This window comes from Harpegnathos saltator, unplaced genomic scaffold (assembly GCF_003227715.2).
Source record: "Harpegnathos saltator strain DR-91 unplaced genomic scaffold, Hsal_v8.6 scaffold772, whole genome shotgun sequence".
NCBI classification, from domain to species: Eukaryota; Metazoa; Arthropoda; class Insecta; order Hymenoptera; family Formicidae; genus Harpegnathos; species Harpegnathos saltator.
Window position 1 is genome coordinate 232,357 of NW_020230618.1, and position 13,127 is coordinate 245,483.

Here is a 13,127-nt window from a genome sequence, read left to right on the forward strand (position 1 = left end):
AATTTGATTAACTTTGCGGCGGCACTGTTTGCCGTTGGGTGTCGTGTTGCGAGAAAATATTTCGCTGGCCATTTACAGGGGAGACCCGGCCGGTCGCGCGTGCGGGGCGTTGCGGGGCTACTTTCCTTACAACGCAAATACACTCCGTTATTAAAGCGCCGAGGACGTGTACTCTTATTCACTAGCGAGTAGTGAGTAAAGAGTCACGCCGTAATAAATTGCTTCTCGGGCTGACGTTTCTGCCACGCCATAAACATCGCCGCGGACATTGAATTATCGAGGCGACGGGAGTCAACCGTCGCGTTGCGCGCATCGAGACTTTTATTTCCCGTTTATTTACTCAAGTCCCGCTCGTCCGCTTGTCACGCATAACGCATATTACGTGCGTCCTCCGTTCTCGATGAATTAAATCGAAATCGAAAATAATCATCGCCAAGAGGTAAAAATATTCGCAACATTGCACCTAGGGAGTCTCCGTTGGTACTCCTCAGATTCGATGGAACTCGCAGGCTCAACGTAGAAGCAGGATTTCGAGTCGGGAAGGCTCAGCGACAGAATCAATCGGCGCAGTCGGAAAAGGACGACGCGGAACTTCGGTACTTTAGCGGGGACTTCAATCGGTTTCGAACGGAACTTCGATACTTTCGCGTTTGCCCCTTCCCGGAGCGGAGCGGAGGAAAAACCCAGGGAGGAAAATAGTGTTCGTTAATCGAGAGAGAATCGGGCAGGCTCCGAGAGAGGAGATCCTCCAATTCCAGCCATTCAGGGCGAGGGAGAAGATCGCGGTTCACATTCGTCGCGATTGCACCTCGGTGCGCCATCGCGTGCGGTAGCCGATCGCGTGCCGAGCACGCGTGTGCCGAGGCGTGATTGTGTGTACGCGCGCGCGCGCGATTACGTCTTCGTCAACAACGATAGGGGCTTTCCGTCACGAGGCGACGGCATATTTCCAGCGACGGGCGACGGTTCCGCCGCTTATCGTCGAGTGTTTGCGATCGGCCGACGATAATGCCTGCGCCGCGAGTGCGATCGAGACACGTGTGGTTCGATCCTGGCCAGCACGTGGCTGATCGTCGTCGCGCGTCGCAACGCGCGGTTTACATTTCGCGCTCATTCTCTCGAGTGCCTCCAGGTGCATCGAGTGCGATGGGACGCGATTTGCACGATCGGGACTTTTTATAATTGCAACTTCAGCCATACTGTATGCTCAAGTTACGCTGGAAAGAGCGTAACTTCCAAATGCAACCTCGATGCTTGAAGCGGTATACTTTAAGCTATACTTTAAGCTATATTTAAAAGTGTACTTGTGTACTTTTAAGCCACGCTTGGGATACGCTCGTACGCGCGCACTCTTCGGTGTAACTCGCATGCTTCAAGTGGTATACTTTAAGTTACACTCATATATATACTTGTATTATACACTCTCGAGTCACACTTGAAAGTTATGAAAGTGGAGTACCACTCATATCGACAAGCAGCTCGGGCTTCAATACTGCGTAACTCACCGTTTCTCGCGGGGGACTCCAGCACTGCGGCGACGTACTCCGTCCGCTGTGGCTGCTCATGGCGGAATTCGACGCCGAGTGTAGGTTCTGGAGACTCGCATTGAGCGGCGTCACCGGCTCGTCCTCCGTCGTCTCGATGTCGACCTCGTCGTCAGAGTTCTCCTCCTTGTCGGCGGCGTCCGTCGCTCGCTCCGGAACCAGCTGCTCGACGATGGGTGGCCCACGGATTACCGGGCGGAACGCCGATTGATGTAGCGGCGGGTTCACGGTGGGAATCAAAGGTTCCGTGGGACTGGAGCCGCTTATCGGCGGCGGCAGCGGTCCTGGAAGGAGCGAGGGCGCGCGATCGTCACCTAATTGAGGTCGAGTCGGTCGTTTGCGTGAAAATGTGCCGAGCGATCGCCGACGGAGACGTACGTTTTATGACTTCGAAGCTTTGCACACGTAAGAAGAAGACACGCGATTAACGCGACTCCAAGTTCGATGGAATGGACGATTAACCGCCGAACATTAGCTGTGTGATTATGCTCGACTATAGTCCTGAAAGGACGTGGAAGTAATAATTGTTATGTGGGTATGACGCAAGTTTGCCGCCCGGTAATCTCCACAAATTCCTTACGACGCAAGCTGTGCCACCGTTCTCCATCCTAATTTCCCGCCCGTTTTCCGCGAACCGCAATGAATTCAAGCGCACCGTTGTCGAAAACATATCGGCAACTGTCGTCTCACCGGGAAACAAGACGGGACCTCTCTTGGCCAACCAAGGCAGAGCGTAGGGCGGGAAGGCGAAGCCGGGCGTCTTGGCCGCGGCGACGGCCGCCGCCTGCTGATGCTGATGCCACACGTAGTCCATGACGAGACTCCTGGACAGTGGCAGTGGCAGCTCCGGGAACGGCGGCACTCGCGGGTGCGCCGGCGTCGGCACCAGATTGGGGATCTGCGCAGTGGTGGTCGGCGAGGACCTGGGCTGCTTCGCCGAGCTCGGCGACTCGCGGGCGCTCGCGCTGCCCAACAGGCGCTTCCTGGTGCCGCCGTTGAACATCGCCTTGACGTCCTCCCAGGCGTGCACCACCTCGTCCGGCGGGCTGCCGGACAGCTTCATGTGTCGGCGCCAGGAATTGAAGTTGGCCGCGTCCGGCTGCACGTACTTGTCCGACGGGCTGAGCCGGTGCGAGTGGAAGATAAACTTGTTCGGCGAGAAGAACAAGCCGCAGTACGTGCACTTGATGCACTTGGCGCGCGAGCTGTTGTAACGCGCCGGCAGGAACGCGCCGCGGCATCCCCAGGCGCACTCGTGGTGGACGGAGAACGCAAAGTCCTCCGGCAATCTGCGAAACAGCCCGGTAGCCGGCGCATTGCTATTGTCGTTATTATTATTCTCCCTTTCTCCCCTCCCCCGTCGTCGATACTCGAGATATGCTATGGATATTAATTTAATCGGTAATATTGAACTGTTAATGACAACCTCGGCCAAGGAGGTGCGATGATACACAAAGGCGGAGGACAACAGGGTATTCTGCTTCCATCAGGCTATTCTTTCATCAGGTGCATTATAAAAAGATCAAGATTATGTCGCACACGCAGCTATTCGCTTCACGCGACCTGCAGTTTCAGTCTCGTTAAGAGTCTTGTTCAGTCCACTGTTGAACTTCGCGGTCGAAACTTCTACGTCAGGCTGTTGACCCGACTCGATTTTGACTCGACTCGGTTGCAGTTTGCGTAACGAAATTCGCGTAACTCCGTATATTTTTTTTTTCATTCGATTTTCTTCAACGCGACGCAGTCGCGTGCAATGCAAGGGAGAAGGGCGAGGGTCCGGTTATTTTGTACTGACCTGGGCGGCGCGTTGTCGCCGAGGAAGGACTTGCAGAGGCGCTCGGCTTCCCGGCGGGTGATCATGCCGCACCTACGCGACGACACCGGCATCGCGCCCGCACGACGGAGAATCTCCAGCTGCACCGGAGTGCACTGCACGCAGGTGATGCCCAACGCCACCCGACGATTGTGGATCTCGTTGTAGCTGAACTGCTTCAGCAGGGTGTTGCTGATCTGCGCCAGGCAGAGTCTCTCTTGGCCCTCGATCACCAGCGACACGATGTGGATGCCGTACAGCGACACGGTGCCCACCTGCAACTCCTGTCGATTTAGTTGCACTACGATGCCCTAATGGAGCGGCGCAAGTCGAAGCGCATCGAAAGCCCGTTTCCATTTTCACGAGGTGCTCGCGAGAACTACGGTCGATTTCGTTTATCACGGTGGCGGCAAAGAGAGAGAAAAGAAGAGACCAACTCGAATCGAAGTCAAAGGAACTGAACTTCAGGACTGTGCATATAAATTTCGGTGTTCTCTTAAGCTGTCGCTCGTGTTAGGCAAGCTCAATATTCAGTTCCATGAGTCGATCGAGAAGCCGAATGCAAAAGTCACTTGGACGAATTGCCTTGTCGGATGTGAATCGATTAATCTCGACTGTCCGAGATCTGTCGTCCAGATTGTCGCTGTTACCTGATTCTGCTTTGGATGCGGTTGCGGCTGCGGCGACTGCGCCGGTTTCTGCGAGGCGGCCAACGGCGGCATCGACAACACCGCCGGCCCGTCCATCCTGAAATAGACGGTTTTACCAAATTAAGCAACGGGGAGAGAGACGCGAGCGGACGTTGCTTCGCTCGTCTAACAATCTTTATCTCCCGCTGGCTAACTGAACGGAACGCACCCTTGAGCGAAGACCAGTCGAAATTACAACACGTATCAAATCGGATCGGGACACGAGCTGTGACGTCGTTAGGGAGAATTCCACGACAAGGAATTTGCCTCCTTTCCTCAAGAGAACCTACCGTTGGTCGCTTGAAAACTGTAACGGTCTTTTGAGCGCAAGTTTCGAGAATTGTTCGTTAATTCCGCGCGACCCGGTGGCGCGATATTGCGAGCGCCGGCTTTATTTGCGGGCCCGATGGGAAATACGCCAGCGTTGATAATAATTTCTCTCGACGCGGTTTTTATCGTTATCGGCGAGATTGATTATAATCTCTGATGTTTTACGGTCGCTTCCGTCGATGCTCGCGCTCGATAATAAATTCCGTGTTTTCCGCTCGCGCCGCGCCGGGAAAAAAGCATCCTCCTCCTCCTCCTCCTCCTCCTCCTCCTCCACCCTCATTGTAATTATATTTATTACACTTTATCGATCGCCCCCCTCCCCCGCTCTTCCTCTTTCTCTCCCCATCTCTCCCTTTCTCTCTTTCAACATGCCGTTGCGTCCGGCAGTGCATTCAGCTCAATTAAATCGCGGGCCCTCCTCGTTTTTCCTCTGTCCCGACGGCCGCGCGATCACCGGCCAATTAAATCGCGAACGGTAACGCGACTTTTCATATCGCGAACGCAAACACACGCCGCGCTCTCAGATCTCCATTTATATTCGATCTTTTTACACAAAAAGACAAAGGCCGGAGCTACCGATCCGCGCTGATATTTTCGCGCAGGAGCGCATGGAAACTGTCGGGCCGGTTGCTTTGAAGCACGAGTATAAACCGGATACGCGAATTATTTGCGTACAGAAATGCTTCCTCAATTTTTCATCTCGTGTTTTCATCATAGTACACGCCGCGTACAACTTGTGTCTGGCACGGCGAATTTTTGATCGGCGCGACGAGTGCTTCGATTGCGATTATCCGCGATTGGGAAAACACGCGTGTCGATTGAAAGGTGTGATTAAGTTGTTCTCGACGCCGTCATCGTCGTCGTCACCGTCGTCGTCGTCGTCGTCGTTGTCGCTCGAAGGGCACTCCTTAATTATCGGGCGGTGATTAAACGAATCCGAAGTCCCGCTGAAATTAAACTCGCGCGATCAAAGCGTTGGTCGCAGTCTTTTCTCTCTCTCTCTCTCTCTCTCTCTCTCTCTCTCTCTCTCTCTCTCTCTCTCTCTCTCCTCTCCTCTCCTCTCCTCTCTGTCTCTCTCGCGAATCGCAGCATAGAATTAAAGACGATTAAATCCCTTTTCTCTCGCTTAACCTTCTTTCCGGCTTCTTTCCGTAATCGATAATTGGTTGATTCGTTAATCGTGAATCGAGAACAACGCGACCATGTCCGTGCGCTTCTAGACGCTGATCTCGCGATTGAGCTCTTTGGGAATGCGAAAGCGGGTTAACGAGACGGGATTTTTTTTCTAACGCAAAGTTTTGCCCGCGGGTAGCGTCGTTGAGAGAAAGAGTTTAGCGCGATGCACTCGCAATTTCGATTGTAACGCGAGATCGATTGTAATAACGCAACGATTACTTCTCGCGCGACGTTGAGGTGAACTTCTCCATTTAGACACAATCCCGCGGACGGAACTTTATGAGAAAGTTGCATCCCTTTTTGTGGAATTCGTCTCGCGGAACTACGTTGAATCTAACCTAACCTAACCTTCCTTCCGATTGACGAGGCGTCGCCGAAGAGATTCGCGAGGAAATAACTCTCAGAGTGATAAACTATCAATCCGCAGGTCGTCGTGATTTTTTTCCCGCGGGTCAAAGTGACACGAAATTCCGCGAGGATTTCGCGCGGAGATGAATGCGCGCGAAGAGCATCCTCCTTAAGGAGAACGATTCGCCGTTTCCATCGTCGCGCCCGCTTCCACCGGAGCGTTCTTACCTCACTGCGGTCGGAGTACCGTCGGATGAGGAAAAAAAGGTGGAATGTTAAAGGCGAAAATGAGAGTCTGCTCTGAATCGAGTCCTTTATCCTCTTAGCGGGGACGGAGAAGCGGCGAAAAATTCTGGCTCTGTGTTTGTAATAAGTGACTGGAGGTTTCTGTATTGTTAGTTTAACGCACCCGACGAGGACTCGACTCGCCGGAGGCGAGTCGCGAACCTCCGAGGAACACGGCGAGAGAGGCGGACAAGGAAAATTATTTATCGATCGCGCTCCCCAAGACAGATTCACCGGGAAGCGCATAACAAGAAACGTTACGACGCGTGCTGAGCAACGGATGGGTTGGGGCGAAGGTGGAGGTGGTGAAGAGAGGGGTGCGGGACCAACGCGATCGCCTTATGTATTAACATTTATATTAATACACGGAGGTGCCGCGACTTTTAACCATATGCACACGTAATGCTGTAATAATCATGGCGTTGTAAATGTTAAGGCTGTTATGCTGGTCTCTTTCTCCGTGCGCGCCAGCTTCAAGCTACATATATATCGCTCTACATATTGTGTTGCAACGTAATCATAAATGCAGATCAGCTTAAATGACCGCATTGTACGACGCGCAAAAGTCATGCAAGTTCCGAGCCAGTCTCCTGCGATGGAGGCAGGATCCTGCGGCAGGATTCCATTTCTCTGTTTCTCCATTCCCTTTTTATTTCCACTTTCATCAAATTCAATGCGACGCGTAGCGGAACTAAAAGCGTGTACACGTGCGACGAGCAAACTGCCGCTGCAGCTCCATCGTCCTCGCCGCCGTCGCCGTCGTCGTCGCCGTCGCCGTCGCTAAGTAATGTAATACGCAGCTCGGGTCGTTACCGCACACGAGCACGGTACGGTAACCGAATTAATAACATAATGCACATAAGACAGCGAAGAGACGCGGCGCGGGCAGAGAAGTGAGGGCTGGAACGAGCCGGAGGGTGGCTGGGGGCGCAGGGGGAGGCGGGAGGGTGCATCGCGCGGAACAGGTACGCCGATTAGGAGGAGAGATCAAAACGGTCAGCAAGAGGAGCGAGCGGGGGCCGAGCGCAGAGAGCGACCGGGTCGGGGCCAACCCCCGACCCGGTGTTGATTTTAATTGAAAACGCCTTCGTGGAGAAGGAAGCGCTCGCTGTGTGTCGCTCGCACACACACACACACACGCGCGCGTGCACGGACACACAGACGCACAGACAGAGACACCGACGCAACCGCCCCGACGTCCGGAGGCGCAGCGAGAGCGCCAGCGCCCCGGCAAACGTCCCCGGGGAGCCGTGGTACGAGGGGGTAATTCAATTTGACACCCCCACCCACGCTTAAACAAGGCAGCACCCATCCGAGCGCCCTCCTACCCCCTCCTCCGTAATTCTGTACCTCTCCTCACGCGCCCTCCTGCGCTCTCTCTCTCTCTCTCTCTCTCTCTCTCTCTCTCTCTCTCTCTCTCTCTTGCCCTCCTCCATCGTCCTCTCACCCTCTGTCCCTTCCTCTCTCGCCTCGTACCGTGCAAATTAAATTCTCATCCACCGTGAAACAATGTCGGTACCCGACCCGGAACAACCCCTCCGTCCCATCGCGAGTTTCCCCGCTCCCATGCCCCACGCTTCTCACCCCCCGCCGGGCCTGCTGCGTCGACGAACCTCGCGGATTCCGTTGGTCAGCGGTCGGACGAATTGGACTCGAATCGACCGCATTAATTACTCGCTACTTACAATTATAGTGCAGATCTGGTAGAAACAGCCGGTCGTTCGGTCGCTCGCTCGTTCACCATCAACGGTCGCGAGACGCTCGCTCGTCGACTTAACGAAGACCGCTTAACTGTCACCCGCGTTAAAAATCTCGCAAGGACGCTTTTGAGAAGCGCCGTCTAATTTACGGCGAATTTATGCAAGGAGAATCCTGTGTCTTGTGATAGGAGACAATTTTTGGAACTTTTATCAGTAGTCTTTCCTCAGTGATAAAAATTGAAGAGAAAAAGAGAGGAACACACGATACGCGGTCTCCTTCCACTTCTTTAATTAATCCCAATGCGCTTCGACTCTGTCGTTCGGTCTCTCGTCGCGAATTACGGAATGGACTTCAGGTTATTGCGATTCAATTAAATTTAATAACCAAACGCGATCGCCGAATATCGTTTTCCGTCGAGACGCGATCGCACGGAAATGTCGCCCGCGAGTCGTCTCTTGAGGACCGCCGGCGCTCGAGGATTGCGCGTGCGAGCCGGAGAGACAGAGACCAGAGGAGAGATACACAGAGAGAGATAGAAGTAGCGGCGCTCTCAGGATTACGTACCCGCGGGCTCGCGGATTATTTAAATGCAAACACAATGTTGTACCGGGGCGCATTGTTCCCCTCTCGGTTATTTTACAATTCAATCTGCGATCCTGGGGCTCCGCCGACGCGGCGCGGCGCGGCCGGGGAGACGACGAGAGTTCTCGTTCGCTCTCTCGTTCTCTCTTTCTCTCTCGCTCGCTCGCTCGCCCGCTCGTTCGTTCATTGTAACGTTGTTAAATCTCCGTCCTTCCATCATGACTATCTCCTACCCCTCTAGATTCTATATCTCTCCGTGTGTCCCTCTCTCTCTCTCTCTCTCTCTCTCTCTCCTCTCTCTCTCTCTCTCTCTGCCTCTCCCTCTGCCTCTTTCTCTTTCCCTCAACCTCCTTCTTTCACTTGAATCCTCCTCCGCGCCGGCCTTTCTCCCTATCCGGCTTCTCTCTGTCTTGCGTAGGAAATCTTCCGTCTTCTTTCTCTCTCTCGGTAATTGTACGCGCCTCTCGCATTCTTCGCATAATTTATGAGCGGCTGCTTTCTCCTCTCTGTCTCTCTCTCTCCCCCCCTCGCCCGAGCCGCGGCTCCTTCCTTCCCCCTCACAGCCCCCGTTGACATTTCCTCCGCAGAGATGTAAATTGGGACAGCGAGCGTGTAATTCGGCCGGACAACGAAGCGCGATGTAATCAGCATTAATAACGTCGACGTCATCGCGTTGCCCGGTTGTCGGTGATTGCGCTCAACGCTCGCAATTAATCCATCGATCCGGCTGTCGAGTTTAATTTTGACTCTCGATTAGTTCGATCACGCGAAAATCCGGCCGAGCTCGCAATCAAAGATCTCCCGGGGGCCTCTCGTGATTCGACGAATTTGCGTAAAGCTCGATATATACATATATATATATATACACCCGCGGACTGTGGCGAAAATTACCATTACAAATAACGCCGGTCAATTGTGTCGTGCGATCGTTTTGTCGATGAGCTCTTTTGCTCTTTCTCTCTCCCTCTCTTTCTCTCTCTCTCTCCCCCTCTCTTTGTCCCTCATGACGCGAACATCATTTTTACTCGCTCATCGCGGATTTGCATGGTGAAACGTGCATCATGAAATTGGATTCGCTCGTGTGAAAAACATTTGACCAAGTAGTTTCGACAGACAGATTTTATCGCCAGGAGATTACGATTGTTCAAATGTATATGCGCGCGTTTCTTTGAAATAGGTCAACAAATAGTCGCGAGTTGTTCACCCGTTTGAGCAAGTTCTTTCCTCTGAGTGAGCGAAACACGATATCAATTGAAACTGTTTCGTGTGAATTTGTGGCAAACTATAAAGGCCAGTAGTCGGAATTGCGTACGCCCGCAGAAACTCCTATATTAATATACGCAACGTAATTCTTAATTTTTCTATTCTTAATTCTTAATTCTTTCGTTAATTCTTAATGCTTTTGTCGTTTAATCGCGGCTAAGCATCAGCTTTGACAGCAGCGCATTGATCCGTTTGCCTTTGTATTTATATGCGCGTTAAAATGTTATCATGTAGAATGGCACTGAAAAGAGAGAAAGAAACAGGGAGAGAAAGAGAGAGAGAGAGAGAGAGAGGGGGGGAAGGGCGAGCGGGGAGGAGAACAGGGAGAGAGGGAGAGAGAGAGAGAGAGAGAGAGAGAGAGAGAGAGAGAGAGAGAGAGAGAGAGAGAGAGAGAGAGAGAGAGAGAGAGACGCGCAACGCCGCGGGCTGCTATCGCAATTCGTCGAGAGGGGATCAGGAGATTAAATGCCACTCGGATAATAATTTTAATAACCGGAATGCACTCTCTCTGATCGTCATGAGTACTTAGCTCCATCCAGGGAAAAAAGGGTCTTTCTATTTTAAGAGCTCGACTCGTATTTTTGCGATTGCAATTGCAATTCGTACACCCAGTTGCAGTCGGCCATTTATTTTTGCGCTCCGATGTGAATCGATACGAAAATCACGCCGTCTGAACTGAGCGTCCTTCTCGCTCGCTGTTTCTTTTCTTTCTTCCCCCGTGTGACTTTCGGACCGCGTCCGCGCTGCGTCGTGGGAGAGTCTGTTTTCCAACGGGAGAAGAATTCTCCCACCTGGACCAGACGGAGCCGAAAGTCACGCGACAGATCGCGCATCACCTTTCTGTGTCTTTCTGTGTACATCTGACACGAGGAACGCGATTCGCGCACATTGTAGCGCTTCGCGGGGGAGCGCCGGCTAAATCCACGCCGCCGGGTCGCTGAAACTTTCAAGACGCCACTCTCCCGACTTCCCCGAGCGGGTTCCCGCTTAAAGGAGACCTCAAGCGCGCTCAGCGGCGCTATAAATCGCGCGGGGGTAGCCGAGCAAAAAATTAGGCGAGACACGTCTCTCTCGGAGCGATCAGCGAGAACTTTCGGAAACTTCCCCGGCAGCCACCTGAGTCTCCGGATGATCATCGCGATTATCGATTCGCGGGCCTAAGCGGGATATTTTCCGCGCGCTAATTTCCCACCACCAGCAGTCGCCAGTTTGCCGTCGGAGCCGGACCAACCGAGCACGCCTCCGTGATTCGCGCGGGTATTACGTCGAGCACACGCGACCCCGCCACACAGGTGTGTCACGAGTACCTGGACCTTGCGAAATGTTCAGCTCGGAGCGTAACAAAGCGAACATTCGGCGCGGGTTATTCTCGGTGACGAGAGTTCTTCGGCTAATCCCGAGCGCAAGCAGTTTATGGTGTTTGTTCGTGCGCTCGGCACCCCTCCGCGACGCTACGACCCCGTGTAGCCCCGCGGGACCAGTTTGCTTGGGACCCGTGAATCGACTATCAATTTATTTAACAGCGCCCCGAAGGGGGCTCTCTCCGCGACACTGATTCGGCGCCACTAGGAAGGGGGGTTCGAGTGTGCGTCGCCAAGTACGCGCGAAATGGTTCATTCGATATGAAAACGCGAATGATCAGAAATGATAAGCGACAGAGCCTTGGACGTGGAGTACAAACAAACGGTACATACCTGAAGCGGACGCGGTCCTGACGTCGCTTAGCTGAGCGTGTCGTCTGCTTTTCGTTCACAAAAATCGAGTCGTCAAAAGTCGTGATCGTCGGGGGATGATCCGGGTTGCCTTCTTCAGGTAGAGATTGTCGTCTTCAACTATCACGCAGACTAGCTTCTCTCTGAGTTTTCCTTTACGACGAGCACTTGTTTCTCCGATTGTGACAAGAGAAATTTATTTCTCCCACCTCTTCTTTCTGCTACGATGAGGACCCCGTTTTTCAACTGCGACAGAACTCGTGTCTTCAATGACGACGACGACGACGACGACGACGACGACTCGTTTCTTCGTCAACCGACGGCCGCTGTTTTTGGGTCGCGTCAACTCCGAACGTTCTTGATTACGGCACGACGATTCAGGTCGTGCCGTACTCGTCTACCACTGTCGCGGGCCACGTTTAGGAGATGGTGTTACTCGTGCGAGCTCTCGACTGTCGTCCTCCGCACGGGGTGCGTTTTCAGGCCGTACTTGACGCGTCTCTTCCACATCGTCCTCTTCCTCCCGGCGGCCGGCGCGCACCCCGCGTGAACGAGAGCGCTAAATCGGGACGCAGGGTGGCGAAGAACCGCCCCCGAGTGTCCCACCCCCGTGACCCCGTGACAACCAACCCTATGCCGACGAAGGCGGAGCCTGGCTCTCTTGCCTCTCCGGGGGTGGCTCACCTCAGGGGTAACTACAAACACGTACTTACCGAACATTATTATTATACCCGCACTCGACCCACGCGCGCGCGAGCGCGCGCAAACGGGGCCGAAGAGAGGGTGAGAGCGAGACAGGCAGAGCGAATGAACGACTGCGAGAGAAAGAGCGAGCGAGTGAAAGAAGAGGGCGAGGGAGGGTAAAAGAGTACGCGCTCGCGCGCGCGTATGTTTGGACTTACGCGTCTGCAGAATATTACAGTCCTACGCGTTCGGGTCCTTGACTGGGAATAACAACCCAAAAGAACGACCGATTGTTCTTGAAGTCTAAGGGACACGTCTCGACATCTTGCTTCGAGCGATCGTCATTATTTTATCTAGGTCACTTTGCGTTACCGTCCGTACCGGCCGAGCCGTGAAGCTGAAGGGTGCAAGTTACTCCGTGGCCCAATAAACAGCCCGATGGCAGGCAGACTTCACCGATGTTGCACCTTCTCGCTCGACAATGCGAACGCAATGTAATATATTGTTACGTCGCGCTTAACGCACAGTTACTTCGTTCAGGGGAAATTGTAATGTATTAATGTGACGTATTGCGACTTGGTGTTTACCGATTCCGCTCGACGGCACAGTCATCGGGCGTCGAAAGGACTTTTGCCCGATGTTTTGCCCCGCACGTCCATAGTGACAGGTACTATTCCGACGTCGCCAAGGAGTGTGCGTCACGTCAATGGCGACATTCAAGACGATTAAAGAGCGAGAGGGAGAGCGCGCGCGCGCGCGCGCTCTGTTCGCTCGTGACGCAAATTAAATCCGCTTAACGCGGATCTGCGAGGGGATAGGACCGATTTGCGAGACGCTTTTGACCGAGCCGGGAATACCTCGTCGTAGGAAACGGAGACAAACAAGCGGCGCTACATCCCAGCCGGCGAGGCAGGCGGCGCTCACAATCGGACGTAGCGCACCCCCTCGCTGCGAACGACGCGCTCGCGTAAGCTCGTGTAAACTCAATTAAAAAATTAGC

At 53.6% G+C, this 13,127-nt stretch overlaps 1 protein-coding gene across 1 annotated transcript in view; it reads right to left on the reverse strand.

Annotated features, from left to right (window-relative positions):
• fuss (SKI family transcriptional corepressor fussel) overlaps positions 1-11,974 on the reverse strand; it is a 29,227-nt gene extending 17,253 nt beyond the window's left edge. The window contains exons 1-5 of the mRNA XM_025306248.1: positions 11,426-11,974; positions 4,008-4,104; positions 3,340-3,641; positions 2,235-2,833; positions 1,506-1,828 (exon numbers count right to left, since the gene is read on the reverse strand). Of these exons, the coding sequence (XP_025162033.1) occupies positions 1,506-1,828; positions 2,235-2,833; positions 3,340-3,641; positions 4,008-4,103 (1,320 nt within the window). The 5' untranslated portion in view covers position 4,104; positions 11,426-11,974. The remainder of the gene's footprint in view (positions 1-1,505; positions 1,829-2,234; positions 2,834-3,339; positions 3,642-4,007; positions 4,105-11,425) is intronic.
• Between the last annotated feature and the right edge of the window lie 1,153 nt (positions 11,975-13,127).